At 43.8% G+C, this 12746-nt stretch overlaps 1 protein-coding gene across 5 annotated transcripts; it reads right to left on the bottom strand.

The window, feature by feature from the left end:
• Nucleotides 1-634: 634 nt before the first annotated feature.
• On the bottom strand, nt 635-12665 carry LOC128759657 (major histocompatibility complex class I-related gene protein-like). Of its 5 annotated transcripts, none has more exons than XM_053866785.1 (8): nt 12472-12665; nt 7902-8168; nt 6487-6765; nt 3127-3423; nt 2800-2907; nt 2412-2474; nt 1808-1858; nt 635-1279 (listed from the first exon to the last, which is right to left on the bottom strand). In XM_053866785.1, the coding sequence occupies exons 1-7, from the start codon at nt 12530-12532 to the stop codon at nt 1809-1811; spliced, it is 1125 nt and encodes a 374-aa protein (XP_053722760.1). In that variant the 5' UTR covers nt 12533-12665; the 3' UTR covers nt 635-1279; nt 1808. The 5 variants fall into 5 exon arrangements, 4 of the variants coding, with proteins under 4 accessions (XP_053722760.1, XP_053722761.1, XP_053722763.1 ...); XM_053866786.1 differs by lacking the exon at nt 12472-12665 and adding an exon at nt 9642-10502; XM_053866788.1 differs by lacking the exon at nt 2800-2907 and having other exon boundaries at nt 12472-12664.
• Nucleotides 12666-12746: the final 81 nt, after the last annotated feature.

Genomic DNA, 12746 nt, shown 5'->3' with positions numbered 1-12746 from the left:
ATCATCTGTTGGCAGAGAAAGGATAAAGCACATCAATAATATGCATAATGTGTATGACAAATCCAGATGATGGAGCGTGAAGGACTGAAGTTTTTTGGTTCATTTCTTGGTCAAAACAGAATTTGTGTTCTTGTGTTGAAGTTGAAGTCTCAGGAGGAGTGGCAATGAAAGAAATGAAAATGAATAAATAATATGACCATTTACCTGCAGTCGCGGCATGTATTCCCCAAAGTACCAAAATGACGAGTCTCATCGTCATCACCATCTGGGGGTCAGGAGACTGAGATCGCAGACACAAACTACTGTCAGCAGACGAGGGGTTAACTGACACAAGTGTAAACGTTGAGCTCCGCCCACCTTGACCTCCAATACTCTGCCCTTACCTGTAAGTCAGTAACCGTCAATAGTGTCAACTGTAAAACAACACTGACACAAAGTGGTCACTAAAGAAACATTATTATCACATCCTATATATATATAAAAAAAGCGGGTGTAACGGTAGCTAGGGGTAACAGAATGCAGCAACATTAGGAAAATAGTCCAACAACACCACTTTGGGAATTTCACCCAAAGAATGATTAAACTAAGGACACGCAAGCACTTACTTCAGAGACATGAGACAGGGTTCCAGTTACAGATAAATATGAATATAATTTATTGATACAAATACAGTGTGTACCCAGCACTGACAAAATCATGAATAAAAGAAAAGAGACTTGAGTGGAGGTGGGGTTGACTGGGATGGAGGACAGGATCCAAGGCATTGAATCCTAACAAACAACAACAAATGTACCAAGTCGAACATGTGCAGCTGCACAAACCTGTGGAAGTGTAGTACCACTGGGCCCCAGCAGCTAAATGAAGGTAATGTGGTTAGTCTCTGCCACAGAGTAACTCGGTGACCAGGTCACACGGGGAACTGAACAAACAAAATGACAGACAAAATCAAAAATGAACTAATAGCAGAAGAACATCTAACAAACCCCAACATGAACAAATCACAAGAAACTAAACCCGCGCGCGAAGTAACAACTCTGTCGTACTAATGTAAAGCAATACAAGAACAAGGCAACAAGGCAAATCACAAAAACAAAATGAACCAAAACCGACACAACCAAACAAGGAAACGAAAAGAGGACAAAAACAAAACCAGACAAAAGTAAGCAGAATCAAATGAAATAAAACAAAAATAAAGTGACAACAAAACAGCAATGGTTCTTCCCGTCTGCTGATGCACTGTTACAGCTCCATACTTCTTTCCCTGCGACACTTCTTCATGCTGAAAGTGAAGAGAGGATGGATTTGAATGAGAAGAGAAATCCTCGCTGAATCGTCTATGACTCTGCTGCAGTCAAACTAAACATTTCTTCATGTTGAATATCATCATGGCAACAGTCCTGCTGATGAAGATCAACTTATGAGTTACAGTTGAACTTAAGTTCTATGAAACTGATTCGGACACACACAAGTCGATTCATTCGTCTATTAGAGTACAGTCGAGACCATTAGATAGAAGTACTCATGGGTTGAGTCACTGAAATGAAGACATGAGTTCAGTGAGGTCCTGAGAGATGATGTTAGAATTCACGAGAGTCTGTTAGAACCAGTGTTCAGGCCTGTTCACATCTGTCATGTGGCACGAGTCTGTTCCAGTCCACTAGAGTCTGTTCAGTTGATTCAACTCTTTGCAGTGTAGACATGAACTCCAGGTTTCTACTGGGAGTCACACTCTTGATCTGCTTCACTCAGTCCACATTGTGTCTCCAACATTCTGAGAACAGCTGCTCAACATAAAGTCGCCATTCACCTCACGCATTAGCTTCCTCCAGGAGATCCACCAACTCCGAAGGTCCGATGCCTGAAATAAGGAAACACTGGGATTGAACCTGGAGACCCACTGGTGGAGGCAGAACAAGAACATGACACATGATGATGATGATCCCCTTGTCCAGCTTCTCTCTCTCAGGGTCACTACAGCAGGTCCACCTTCCCTCTGCTCATCCTCACTCACCTCCTGCAGGTCCTTCCTCTCCTCTCAGCCTCTTCTTCCTCTAGGGGGCACAACATCAACTCAACTCTGTGTCCTGAACCTCCTCCTCCTTCACATGGACCACCTTCATGTTCACCTCTCCTGCACCTCCGCCTTCCCTCTTCTTCTCCTCATGCATCCCATCATAATGTCTCTGCAGCTGACTCCTCTCTGACCTTGACTCCTCCTACCAGACTCCATGACAAAGACGTCTCAGGAGAGAAGAGGATGGTCTCTCTGTGCCCTAAATCCTGGTGTGTCTGCTGTCACTCAAACACTCCTCCAGGTACTCCACCGCTCCTGCACTCTCTTCTTCACTAACAGGAGAGTCAAAGCAGCTTTTCTTCTCTGGACTCTTTTAGAATGTTCCTCAGTGACTCACCGTGTGCAGAAGCTTCAGTCGGGGGATCCAGTGGATTCAGATCCTCCTTCGAACTGTTGGTGACTGAAATATGAGAATCACTATCAGCTCACATCCTCATCAACATCACGACAGTCAAGTCTAAGATTACGCTTGTTGATGATGCCAGAAGATGAAAGGAAACCTGATTTACTCACCAGTTTCTGTACTTTGGCCGGAAAAAGAAAACAACAACTTTGAACATCACAACATTAATGGACCTTCACTGAAGTTTAACCAGACTGGTTTCTGTGTTCAACGTGCGAAGCCATCAAGCTTGTGGTGGAACATTGTGTCTCTGGATCTTTGTCACCTTCAGTTTCTGGATGGTTTGATCAAAGTCAACTCAAGTCTGCTCCTGTCTTCTCACCTGCTCTTCTCCTCTTGATTACTCCAATTATAGCAGCAGCAACAGTAACAAGCCGAACAACAGCAGCCACTGAGACAACAATGGGGACGGTCCAGTCCTTTGGCTCACCTGGTGTGGAACACAAAACTTGAGTGTTTTGGGGCCAAGGTCTAAGGGACTAGAAAGTTCTGGGATGTGCTTTTTAACCCTTCAATGTGTGAATCTGTCACTCATTTGAGTCTCGCTCCAATAAAACAAAGACTGACTTAGAGTCTCAGTAACTGCTGACATCATTGTTGAATACCTTGTATTAAAATGCACTAAAATAGAATGTATGATAAATCTTACATTTGGGTAAAATGGACAAATCTTCGTCCAGGTTGGTGAGCAAGACGTTTTTGCCTTCAAGTTGAAACACACAGCTGAATTTCTCACAGGCTTCAGGCGGGTCTGACAGTTTCAGTTCAGCCATCTTATGCAAGGTTCCATCAGGGTTGGGGAGGACCTCTCCAATATCAACATCTTTGCGAAGCTCCTCTCCGTCTTTGGTCCAGAACAACTTCGCTTTTGGAGGGTAGAACCATGTAGCGTGGCAGACGATGGGAGAGGACGGAGTCTTCTGGAGGAGAGACACTGATGGAAGCTCTGGTGAAGACACACACAGTTGGTTGGTCACTGATATTGGCTTCATTTCTGGACTGAGCACAGAATCCTACAGGAAATCAGAGAGATCACAACATGAGGAGAGACCAGAGCTGGAGGGTCACATGACCACTGCACAGTCTGAATCTGCTATCTTCTGTTGCACCTCTTCTCACAGCCTCATCAGTCAAAATGATGGTTACTCATGTAACCCAGGTTCTATGAATATGTGCGTAGCCCTCTAACGGCCTTCGCTATTGGTTAATCCACATCGAGGCACTGGCCTCGGGCTGAGACTTCGATTGATTGGCTCTCCACCCAGGAAGGCACCACCCACCACGTATAACTCTCCCCTGCTCCCGCCGCTCTGCTCCTTTTGGAACTCAGCGGAAACAGGCCTGCTAGAGCCAGTTAGAGGGCTACGCACATATTCATAGAACCTGGGTTACATGAGTAACCATCATTTCATTTTCATATGTGCTCCGCCCTCTAACGGCCTTCGCTATTGGTTAAAAACCACGGCGAAGGCCGTAGGCATTAGTTCACTCCCAGCATGGCCTTACAGAAGACCTGACAAGGAAAGAACAAACTTCAACAACCAGAGGGTCCAGCCATGGTCGAAGATCCTTGGACAGACAAAACAGTGTGAGCCACTGAAGTGTCCGTCATGTCTCTCAGATAGTTCTGGGCAAAGGTTGAAGCAGAAGACCAAGAAGCAGCTTTACAGATGTCTTCCATGGAAGCACCACCGAAAAGCGCAGCAGATGAGGAAATGGCCCTAGTTGAATGAGCTCTGAGGCCCTCCGGGGCCACAGAGCCTTGTATGCCGCATAAATGGCCATACAAACCCAGTGGGCAAGACGCTGTGAAGTGACAGCTTTGCCCTTCAGGCTTCCGGTCGGTCAGACGAAAGTCTTTTGTCCTGTCCACATAGCAAGCTAGGGACACAACCGGTGCATCCTAGCCTCCTGATCAGTCTGATGAGGTGGGGAATAAAAGGCCCTCAACATCAGGACTTGAGACCGATAAGAAGTCATAATGACCTTCGGTCTAAAAGCCGGGTTTGGATGAAGGGTCACAGAGGTCAGACCCTCACCAAAAGACATACATCGTGAGCTCACAGACAAGGCTGTCAGATCGCTCACTCTCTTAGCCGAAGCTAAGGCCAGAAGAAGAGCCGTCTTCAAGGACAGAATATCCAACGAAGGGGCCGCCAGCGGTCCTACAGAGCCCTTCTAGAACCACCTGCAAACTCCAGGGCAGAATTAGGCTCCTCACCGGAGGCCTAATGCGCTGAGCACCAAGAAGAAATGTCTTAATGATCGGGTGATTCCTCACCGAGACCCGGCCAAAGCCTTGGTGCCCAGCCGAAATGGCAGCCGCAAACACGTTGACTGTAGACGCTGCCCGGCCCTTGTCCAACAGCTCCTGCAGGAAGGACAAGACCTCCGCCACAGACCAGTTAGACGGCGAAAGCTGTCTCGCTGCGCACCAGCTAGCAAGCCCAGACCGCCTCTGCCACGTGTGGCGCAAGACCCCCAGTCTTCCGCCCCACTCCCCCCCACTGCCGGGATGGGGAGGCGCGCAAGTACATAGGCACCGAAAAATCCTCCTCCTCCGGTTCGTCTGGACAGGGAGGGACACTCCTAGTGTCTACGCTGCCTCACGGAAACGTTGGGGCATTTCATCCATCGGGTACCTGCTCTGGCTAGGCCCGCTGGAGTACTGTCACTCTCGCCCACCACTCCCTGGTCGTCGTCGTCGTCCGGGAAAATTTTCAGGTGGGCCTCCTCCTGGTGGTGTGGGAGCGGGTTGAAGAGGTTGAGTCGCTGGAAGAGAGGCCGACTCCTGGTTGACTCCCTTCCAGCGTGCTAGGCCCGCCCGCCTGCGGCGCTCCTCTCCTGGAAGAGCCACACAGTCGGGGCACGTGTCAAGCAGTCTCAGGTGGTCATGGCCCAAGTAGACGACACAGGCGTCATGCTTGTCCGATGTTAACCTGATGGTTGTAGTCGCAGGCTGAGTGGAAAAAGGAGCAGAGCGGCGGGAGCAGGGGAGAGTTATACGTGGTGGGTGGTGCCTTCCTGGGCGGAGAGCCAATCAATCAAAGTCTCAGGCCGAGACCAGTGCCTCGATGCGGATTAACCAATAGCGAAGGCCGTTAGAGGACGGAGCACATATGAAATAGAACTGGACTAACAAATATGACTGATCTGGTCACTGAAGGAACACTTGAAGTGAAGAATCCAAATCCAGCACAATCTCATACAGGACAGAAAAATAGTCAAACTCACAGAGCAACAGTATTAACATCAGGGTAGCAACGACCAACCGCTGCCAATATCCTTAATGTGCAGGACGCTGGATCTGCAGATTAATTTTTCACAAGCCGATCGTATCTACTGGCCTCATCACCCAAGGTCACCTGCTACATGCTCCACAACACATGTATTGTAGCGATGCATGAACCAGATTACAAAGTTAAAGAGCAGACAGACACGCTGCTAACCAACACACACAAGCAGCTCCACCTAAAGTCATCACATGAAATCCCAGTTGTGATGCATTCCAGGACCGTAGGAAACACAAGTGTCAGTTCATGACAACATTGTCAGTGTGGAGCTGCATAGGGTCGCGGTGTGTAAGTATATGTAATATGATATGCAGAGCCAGAGATACTTGTTAGATGCATTTGCAGCCTGATAGGAAACTCAGCACACCTTATATGTGTTGTTTTGTTTTTGTTCAGAAAATTTTATTTTAGTTACTGCCTCAGTTGCTTTATGAATTAATATTTATCTCATTATTCCCTAATAAATTGTGATAATTTCTTTCCATTATATAACATCACTTACAATGAATTCTTTAAAACAAAATACTGTTTTGTTTTTCAAAAAAAACAAGTTTCAAATATTGAAAGTGTATCCTGTCTGTAAGGGAAAAAAAAGAAAAGGGTATGGGCAGGTCAAGCTTTTCAAAAATAGCTGAGTGGCCAGAAAACTATGATCAGTGCATCTCTAATGAAAATAGAACACCAGACAACCTCCCTGTCAGGTCATGTGACTCTACCTGGTCTCAGGAGGGAACTGCTCCCGTAGTGCAGAAGCTTCTTCAAGCGCTGAGGACACTGGGTCGTCAGGTAGAACCGTAGATATCTGTTATAACCTTCATTATTGTCCCACTGGTGTTTGGTGTCGACAGCCTGTGGAGTTCTAGCGATCCACGTCAGAGTCTTCAGGTCCAACGATAGAAAGTCTTCTCCATCATAAGTGTACTCATGATGACCTCTGACCTCTCCAGTCTCATCGTCCCACTCACAGCTGGACATCACCTGAAGTATGTGGACACCTGAAACACACACACACACTGTGAAATTCAGATTCATCACTCTTTTCATAAACCGCACTCTAACATGCAGCATGAGAGCAGAATTCACAGTCAGACTTGTAGCCAGAGGGGCGTCTGTAAGAAAAATACATTTCCGATCACTCTGCTCTAATCACAGTGCCATCACTCTGGTTTTGTTTTGTATAAAGTTTTGTATAAAAGGCTCATAATAATGAGTCTGTCACTTTTAGAGCCCGTTGCTCATTTGCATTTTACGTTACATCCTTTCCCATCTTTCCTTTTTCCCTGGGTGTGGAGTTAGTGTTCGGTCACAGTTCACATCGCGTCCTGGTTCAGCAACACTCAAGCATTTAAGTAACTGAGTGGAAGTAAGTTGAGTCTTACTCATATTAAGCATGATGTTGTGTGGACGCACGTTCGGTCGTAGTTTATGTGTGTCGAAATGTCACCGAGTCCGACTAGTGTGTAGTTCCATGTTGGTCGCTTTGTGTCGACATTATACTGTTTATAAATCTGTGTTACTTGTGTTAGTGTGTGGATTTAGAAATGTCTGCATCATTGTTAACTAGTGTTATTAACCTGACGTGAGTTGTGATTTCTTACTTTATTACAGACTAATATTGATGCTTTACTGAGTGCTGCGAATAAAGAACATTGAATCAGGACCATCCTCCTCAACTCTTCAACCTCCTCCTGTATCATGATTCCTGACCGATACTCTGTCTTGAACTGCTGTAGCACCTAATTGAATTCAGTGCAAACACTCCTGTTTAAGTTTCTTCCTGGTAATTTCCCTGAATTACACCCTAATCCACTGACTCTCATGCATTCGTGGACCCACAGCTTTACCATTGCGGGGCCATATTTGTTTTCAGGAGAAATCTTGCAGTTATCCGCCTCTCATGAGTCATGCATTTGATTGGTCGCCACGGCATGGAAGGCTGCTGTTATTGGTGGGTCGTCTGGTGGCCTGGCCCTAGACCCCGCCCCCCAGAGGGCGACAGCTGTGCCATATATAGTCACCATATACAAAATAGGGACAGTCTGTCTCAAACTCCTCGCTAAAAGCCTGTTCACAGCAGGTGTTGATACAGGTATCGACAAAGAGGTTTCAGTGCGTGTGTTTGTGAACAAACCTCCAGTCTGGTTGAATCTTTCTTGAACAACTCTCATGAGGTTCCTGCTGGTCCACTGGCCATTCCTGCACCTCCATGTTTCTATCTCGAAATATTCCAGATCATCATCAGTGAGTTGGGTCATCCAGTCCTGTTTGGGTTTGACTCTCCTGCTGTTGCTGTCGTAGTGACTGAACACAACATCGTCCACCAAACCAACCTCCATGAACTCTGGGACATTTTTAACTCCAGATGATGCAGTTCTGATGAATTTCAGTGAGTGAAACACTGCAGAGAAGAGGAAACATTGATGACCATTGAAAAATAACTAAACAAAACATTCAAAAATAATGTAAAATGACTATGTGAAATCAAGATATGTATGCATCACGTAATTTAATTCCATCATAACATGGCTGAAGTCTTTTGATGTTGATTGTATCAGACGTCATGTTGGCCATGTATAGAATGATTTATTGATTGTGTTTGGTGAATAATAGAAAACGATTCCACTCCTCTTCTGAGTTTTTTGCCAGGCAGGCATGAGCTTCCATATGCATGGATGCATGGAAAATTATTTGCTCTGGTACTTAATTTACTGACATTTCCCCTCCGGGAAAGATTTGAACTGAGTTTGAATCCCTGGACCATGAGGAAGTTTGAGCTGCCTGAAGGTTATGACAAACATGACTGACATCTCCCCTTTTCAAGGACTGGATTTGACTGTTAATGGGATTTTTAGATTTTTAATGACAAGTAATAATTGACAAATAGTTGTTGTTTCATTGTCACAGATTATTGTAGTTCAACCAATTGATGTAATATTGTGTAACTCAGTGTTTTTCAACCATTTTTAAGCCATGGCACACCACCAAAGGAACCTCGCAGTTGTCCTTCGTCAAAAATCCTGAAGAAAATCCTTTTTAATTTGTGAAAAATTGTAGTTTCTGACTCTGGGCTATTTTGGCATGTTATTTGCACAAACAAATGGCAGAAAATGTATTTTTTATAGATGTCTTTATAGATGGGTGGGCAATATGGAAAAATATATCAGGATTTATTTATTATTTTAAATAGCTGTTTTAAGTCTATCACAATCTCATTTGCATGATTTTATTCTAGTTTGGGCATTTTCAAGACAAATCTTTAACATTCTATGCCTCAGCTAGCTTCATAGCAACAGTGACTCTTCCCTAATCATTTAGTTTTTAGCCAACTTTTAAATCTAAACTTTGATGATCTACAATCGTCAATAAAGCTCACAAGGTAAACGTCACTTTAGCCGTTAGCCGTTGGACCGACAAGGAACACTCCAGTATTCCGTTGTGATGGTGTCAGAGGCCCATCAGGTTTAAAAACAACTCGGCTGTCACGACAGAGTAATGGGAGACAAAGGGACTTACATGTGGTTTACTGGGCAGAGAGTTGAGTCTGTTTCTATGTTCGAATGGGTCAGCGCCATCTTGGTGGCGAAAGCATTTAGAGTACGGAAGAAGGGAGAACACCACCTCAAAGCTTGAACATTAACAGTCTTTGAGCAAAACTTTGGCATTTTAATAATTCAGGAAGTGATAGAGGAAGAAAAGTATTTTCTGAAGACAGTATTATATTATGTGTTAGCGTTTATCCATCGTGTGTGGATTACAACGCGGCATCGACCATAACTTGATCATTCATTTTCTTTTAGTTCATTACAATTAAATTTCGAAGCAGCGGGAATTAAATCATTATCAGCAAGCTGAGGTCAGAAAGAGATTTTACCTGCATTTGCGCCATTAATCCCCAAAAGAACCAAAATAAGGGAGAGTCCCATCGAAGATCCTGACAATAAACGAGAAACGAGACTAACTTGCTCCGGGGAACGAGGAAGATCAGATCAGTTCAAATCCGCCCATGATCTGGAGCCGGACCAACTCAGGAGTAATCCAGCACTTTCTGTGTCAGATGCATTTTCTTGAAATCCCTCATTTTGTAGCAGTGTATCAGAGTACAGTACACTGTTCTCAACACTCTTTCATTCAAGTCGTATTTGTACTTGTTCATACACGACTGTCTTCATTATTTATTACTGTATGTGCTGCCACCATGAGTGGCTCGTCTAAACAGTCATTTCACCTCTGATACTTGATCTGGGCTCTTTCTATTAATTGTCAACCACAGGTTACCGTCCACATTTCAATTAGAAAAGACCTTCAATTTAAGTTCTTTTCGGCATTTATGAGCATCTATTTATATCTAACCAATTTTGAATTCTCTTCATTACCATTTCCGTGTTCAATGTTTTTAGCTCTTCCCTTCGGTTTAGTGTCATCTACAAACAGCAAGTGGTTCATTTGTTCAAACTATTTGGGTCCTAGCACTGAACCCTGAGGCGCTGCACATTCTGTCTGCCTCTTTCTTGGTTTAACATTATCTACGTACTGAGCAGGAGGAGACAGTATTTGCAGTCAACCTTTCGTTTTTTGCTGTTTTTGCGATACTCTTTTTGAAAATAACTGGAAATAGCAGGATATGCAACGTGATGAACAAAAGATACATGCACACACAGGAGCAAACGACAATCATCAGTAGAAAGGGTGAAACTTGTTCTCTGGAGAACAAAAAGAAAATAGAAAAAGAGGAAAAGATTTCTGGATCACATGTGTTTTAAACAATTTTAAGCACTGACAATGTCAAGCCCCTCACGTCCATCAGTGGGTAACGTTCAGCACACAACTGAAATTGAAACGACTGAATCTGGAAAGTAAAGAAGAGAGCTGCTTGTAAAGATGGTCTGGACAGTCGGAGGCCAGGGAAGGGAAAAGAAGAGACAGGTGTTAGTAAAGAGGACAAAGACACAGGAGCATTTAGTTCCACAAGAAGGTCCTCAGAGTGAAAGAGGTCCAGATGACATCAGCCCAGCGAGTGTTGAGACATGGAGAAGATCATTCTGCTCAGCCGTGTGGATATTTAGAGCATATATTCCCACAGTGTCGAGACCTGCCTCTGGTTTGTGTCACTCGATTTCTAGTGATGATAAAATGTCTCAGAAATGAAAAGAACAATCCTACACTTGAAACAAAGGCTGGCACTGATGTCAACAATCTGGTTGGCTGGTGGCCACCAAAAACATCAGCAATTCGTTCAAACCAGTTTTGCTGGTCAGGGAGTGGCACGTGCTTTTAACCAGCCATGTAAATGAAAAACAGAGCAAACATGAGAACACAAACCAAATGTTAAGTTAATAATAATAAGAATAATGACTGCACCTCGAAAGCATTTAGTGTGAGACACAAAAAGCTTCACCTCACCACTAAAATTCCTGACACCTTTCCCTGGTCCAGAGTCGAAGCTTCAGATAAGCCAATGAATAATCCTACGTAACGACAGATAAATTCATGGCGACTGTATTCTGTATTTCATATTTATAATATTGAGCAAGCAGCTGTTAGAGCCTATGATTTGGAGAGGGCTGAAGCTGCTGAGCCGATGTGCTTCACTAGTTCAGCACAAACACATGAACATTGAAATAGTCTTTTTAAATAATTGAATAAATTACACTGCCCCACTGATTTATTGAGTTGAAGTGAAAGGAGCAAGTGACCGTCACAACCACCAGTGGAAAGGGTTAAACATTAGAGAATAGTAATACACATATCCAGTGGGGGAATCAAGAAGAAAAAGAAGCATGAGATGGGAGCTGCTAAAGAAATCGAGGGTCCAGTTATGTCCTAATATAATAGACTCATTGAATATTGACCTCATTAATAGGGTCAGTGCATCTTTTGATTGAATGATACTGCTATGATTATGAAACCCACATTTCCACACCATCTCTATCTGCTGCTAAAAGGTCGTTTTAGACCAAGACAAATCAATACAGGTTGAAGGAGGAGCCTCCTCCTCCTGTATGCACCTCTGTAGCAGAGGTCCTGAACACTGGTGGCTGTGCGACACAGTAGACCACAATTCCTAATGAACTACATCACTCTCAAATTGTTACAGTAAAACTAAACATTTTCTGCTTGATACTTTCATGTTTCACTAGGTTTTGGTTTGTATGTTACACAGTACTCACATGGAAGTTGACCTACAGCACCTCTGTTCACAACTAAAACCTATGTCTAATATTTGGGTGAGTTATTACTGCACTGAAGGGGTTATTTTGCCATGGTGATGTTTTTTTTTTTTTGTTCTTTTTCTATGATATTTTTATTTTATTTTTAGGAAATGTGTGAAATGGGTCAAGAAACAAATGAGTCAGGAATTCTTATAAAAAAAAAATCTTATGGTAACATTGGGAGGAAGCAACGGAGCGCTACTGCCATCTGCTGTCCGTTTGGTATAATTGCACGCGAAATATATGAAGTAAGTGGCTGACAATTTTGCCACTGGGCTAAAAGGTGATCACTGTGTGGATCTAAATGAGTAACTGGTATTTGTTTTTCTCATGGGACAACTGGACACTGGAGAACAATCTTCAATTTCTGTTCATTACAATCTGACTTTAGACCAACAAGAACAACAACCGAACGTGGTGATCGGTTGATGAAGGAGTAGCACACAATGAGAAATTAAAATAAAAAAATAGATAAATAAAATGATCATTTACCTACAGTCGCGCCATGTATTCCCCAAAGTACCAAAATAACCAGTCTCATTGTCATCATCATCTCAGGGTCAGTCAGGAGTACGAGACCGCAGACACAAACTACTGTCAGCGGACTCGGAACGTTTTACTGTGTGTGTGTACAAGTGCCAAGGTTCAGCTCCGCCCACCTTGAGCTCCGCCCACCTGTCCTTACCTGTAGGTCATTATCCATAGTATCTAAAACAACACTGACACCTAGTGGTCACTGAAGAAACACTAATGATTATCACATCCTT

This window comes from Synchiropus splendidus, chromosome 5 (genome assembly GCF_027744825.2).
Source record: "Synchiropus splendidus isolate RoL2022-P1 chromosome 5, RoL_Sspl_1.0, whole genome shotgun sequence".
Classification (NCBI taxonomy): domain Eukaryota; kingdom Metazoa; phylum Chordata; class Actinopteri; order Syngnathiformes; family Callionymidae; genus Synchiropus; species Synchiropus splendidus.
This window is presented reverse-complemented; position numbering and strand designations above follow the sequence as displayed.

What these genes read in the sequence shown, in the direction of transcription:
- LOC128759657 (XM_053866785.1), bottom strand. Translation starts at nt 12,532, where the DNA reads ATGATGATGACAATGAGACTGGTTATTTTGGTACTTTGGGGAATACAT. An exon ending in AATACATGGCGCGACTGTAG is followed by an intron (nt 8,169 to 12,471) that starts GTAAATGATCAT and finishes TCTTCTCTGCAG; the next exon opens with TGTTTCACTCACTGAAATTC. An exon ending in CAGTTCCCTCCTGAGACCAG is followed by an intron (nt 3,424 to 6,486) that starts GTAGAGTCACAT and finishes TGTCTTCACCAG; the next exon opens with AGCTTCCATCAGTGTCTCTC.